This window comes from Bison bison, unplaced genomic scaffold (genome assembly GCF_000754665.1).
Source record: "Bison bison bison isolate TAMUID 2011002044 unplaced genomic scaffold, Bison_UMD1.0 scf7180017864223, whole genome shotgun sequence".
Lineage (NCBI taxonomy): Eukaryota > Metazoa > Chordata > Mammalia > Artiodactyla > Bovidae > Bison > Bison bison.
Genome location: NW_011494795.1, coordinates 1,976,661 through 1,978,460, shown reverse-complemented (window position 1 = coordinate 1,978,460; position 1,800 = coordinate 1,976,661). Strand labels below are relative to the sequence as shown.

General features: G+C 64.4%; 1 protein-coding gene across 1 annotated transcript in view; it reads right to left on the bottom strand.

Annotated features, from left to right (window-relative positions):
* ZNF316 (zinc finger protein 316) overlaps positions 1–1,800 on the bottom strand; it is a 40,440-nt gene that overhangs the window by 37,281 nt on the left and 1,359 nt on the right. Inside the window, exons 2-3 of the mRNA XM_010845787.1 lie at positions 1,617–1,735; positions 443–604 (exon numbers count right to left, since the gene is read on the bottom strand). Coding sequence (XP_010844089.1) covers positions 443–604; positions 1,617–1,735 — 281 coding nt within the window. The remainder of the gene's footprint in view (positions 1–442; positions 605–1,616; positions 1,736–1,800) is intronic.

Sequence of the window (1,800 nt, the reverse complement as noted above, 5' to 3'; positions counted from 1 at the left end):
CAGGCGGCAGCTGCAGGGCTGTACTACGTCACCCCGACCCGCACAGGCCTGCCTCCACCGCTCCTGTCCCATTCCTTCCAGAACCTGCCTCCCCCCCTCCCCCCTGGAACTCCCACACCCCCAACTCCCCTGCCAAGCCCCCTCCACCCACCACCGTCCACAGGGGGCCCCACCCCTCTCCTCTGCCTCCGGACTCCTCACCCCTTGAGGCCTCTAAGGGGAGCACAGAGACCAGCGCTGGGCCAGCCACTCCCCAGGACATGGAACCTGGGCCACGGTGCTGCCGGGCCACAGTGAGACCCCCGCAACACACCCTGGCCGGAAGCCAGGCTGGTCCCCAGGGCTTCCCTAGGAGGTGAGCAGGCACCAGCAACCCCTTCTCCAGGATCCTCAGGCTCCACAAACCACCTTCAGACAGCTAAGCCCCAGGCAGCCGTCAGGCTAGGATGCCCCCTGCGGACGGAGGGCTCTGCTCACCCAAGGACACCAGGATCCCATAGTTTTCCCGCATGACCTCCTTGTAGAGCTCCCGCTGCTCTGCGTCCAGCCTTTCCCACTCCTCCAGGGAGAAGTACACAGCCACGTCTTCGAAGGTCACCAGCCCCTGGGAAACAAAGCACCCTGGCCACTGCCCTTCCCTGAGCTGGGTGAGAGGCAGGGGCGCACCCCCACGAAGACAGGACAGGAGATCACTTTGGCGGGAACTGGGCTCGCCCTGCAATGTGGGGCTCACGGGGACACAGCCCAGCACCCCATCACTGGCAAGCCTACAGACGCCCGGCGGAACTAGGGGCTCCCAGGCCTCGCCCAGGCCAGTCTCATTCAGCAATCAGGACCTCAGGCTCAGAGAGGAGATCGCTCAGCTCAGGTGGGGCAGCACGGGGTCTCATGCCCAAGTCCCAGGACCACGACGACCAGGACCCCTCAGCTATGCTGCATGGCCACCTCACCCCTCCCGCATCACTGTCTGCCTCAAGCCAGGGGTCACACCAGCAGTGTGAGAGCTCACGCCGGGGTGGGCAACTGGCACCAGCAGAGTGTGGGCACTGCTGCCCACTCAGGACAGTGGCCTGGGAAGCATCAGGCCTGGACAGCAGAACCATAACCCCTGGGCACTGCTGCCCACTCAGGACAGTGGCCTGGGAAGCGTCAGGCCAGGACAGCAGAACCATAACCCCTGGGCACTGCTGCCCACTCAGGACAGTGGCCTGGGAAGTGTCAGGCCCAGGACAGCAGAACCATAACCCCTGGGCTTCAGACTACTACTAGTACTACTACTAAGTCGCTTCAGTCGTGTCCAACTCTGTGTGACCCCATAGACGGCAGCCCACCAGGCTCCACCATCCCTGGGATTCTCCAGACAAGAACACTAGAGTGGGTTGCCATTTCCTTCTCCAGTGCATGAAAGTGAAAAGTGAAAGTGAAGTCGCTCAGAGAGACGGCCAACTGCTTCCCTCAGCCCTGACCCCGCTCACAGCTGGGGCTGGCCTGGGACCCACAGAGCCGCTGCCCTGCCAGCAGGGGGTTTCCGCAACAGGAGGTGCGGATCCCGCCCCCTCCCTCTGCCCCGGAACCCCTGCCTGGTTAACTGAGCTCCAAACCAGGGGGCAGCTCACCTGAGACCCAGACGTCAGGGAGTCGACCTCGTCCTCGTCCTCCTCCTCTTCGTCCCCCTCCCCCTCCCGCTCCAGGTCCTCATCCCTCGGCGTGGCTGGAGCCCGGAAGGCCTGCAGGGCTGAGCGGAGAGACTCTTGAGGGCCTGGCTTTAGGCTCGGGCCGACACCTGTCCCTCCAGCCAGG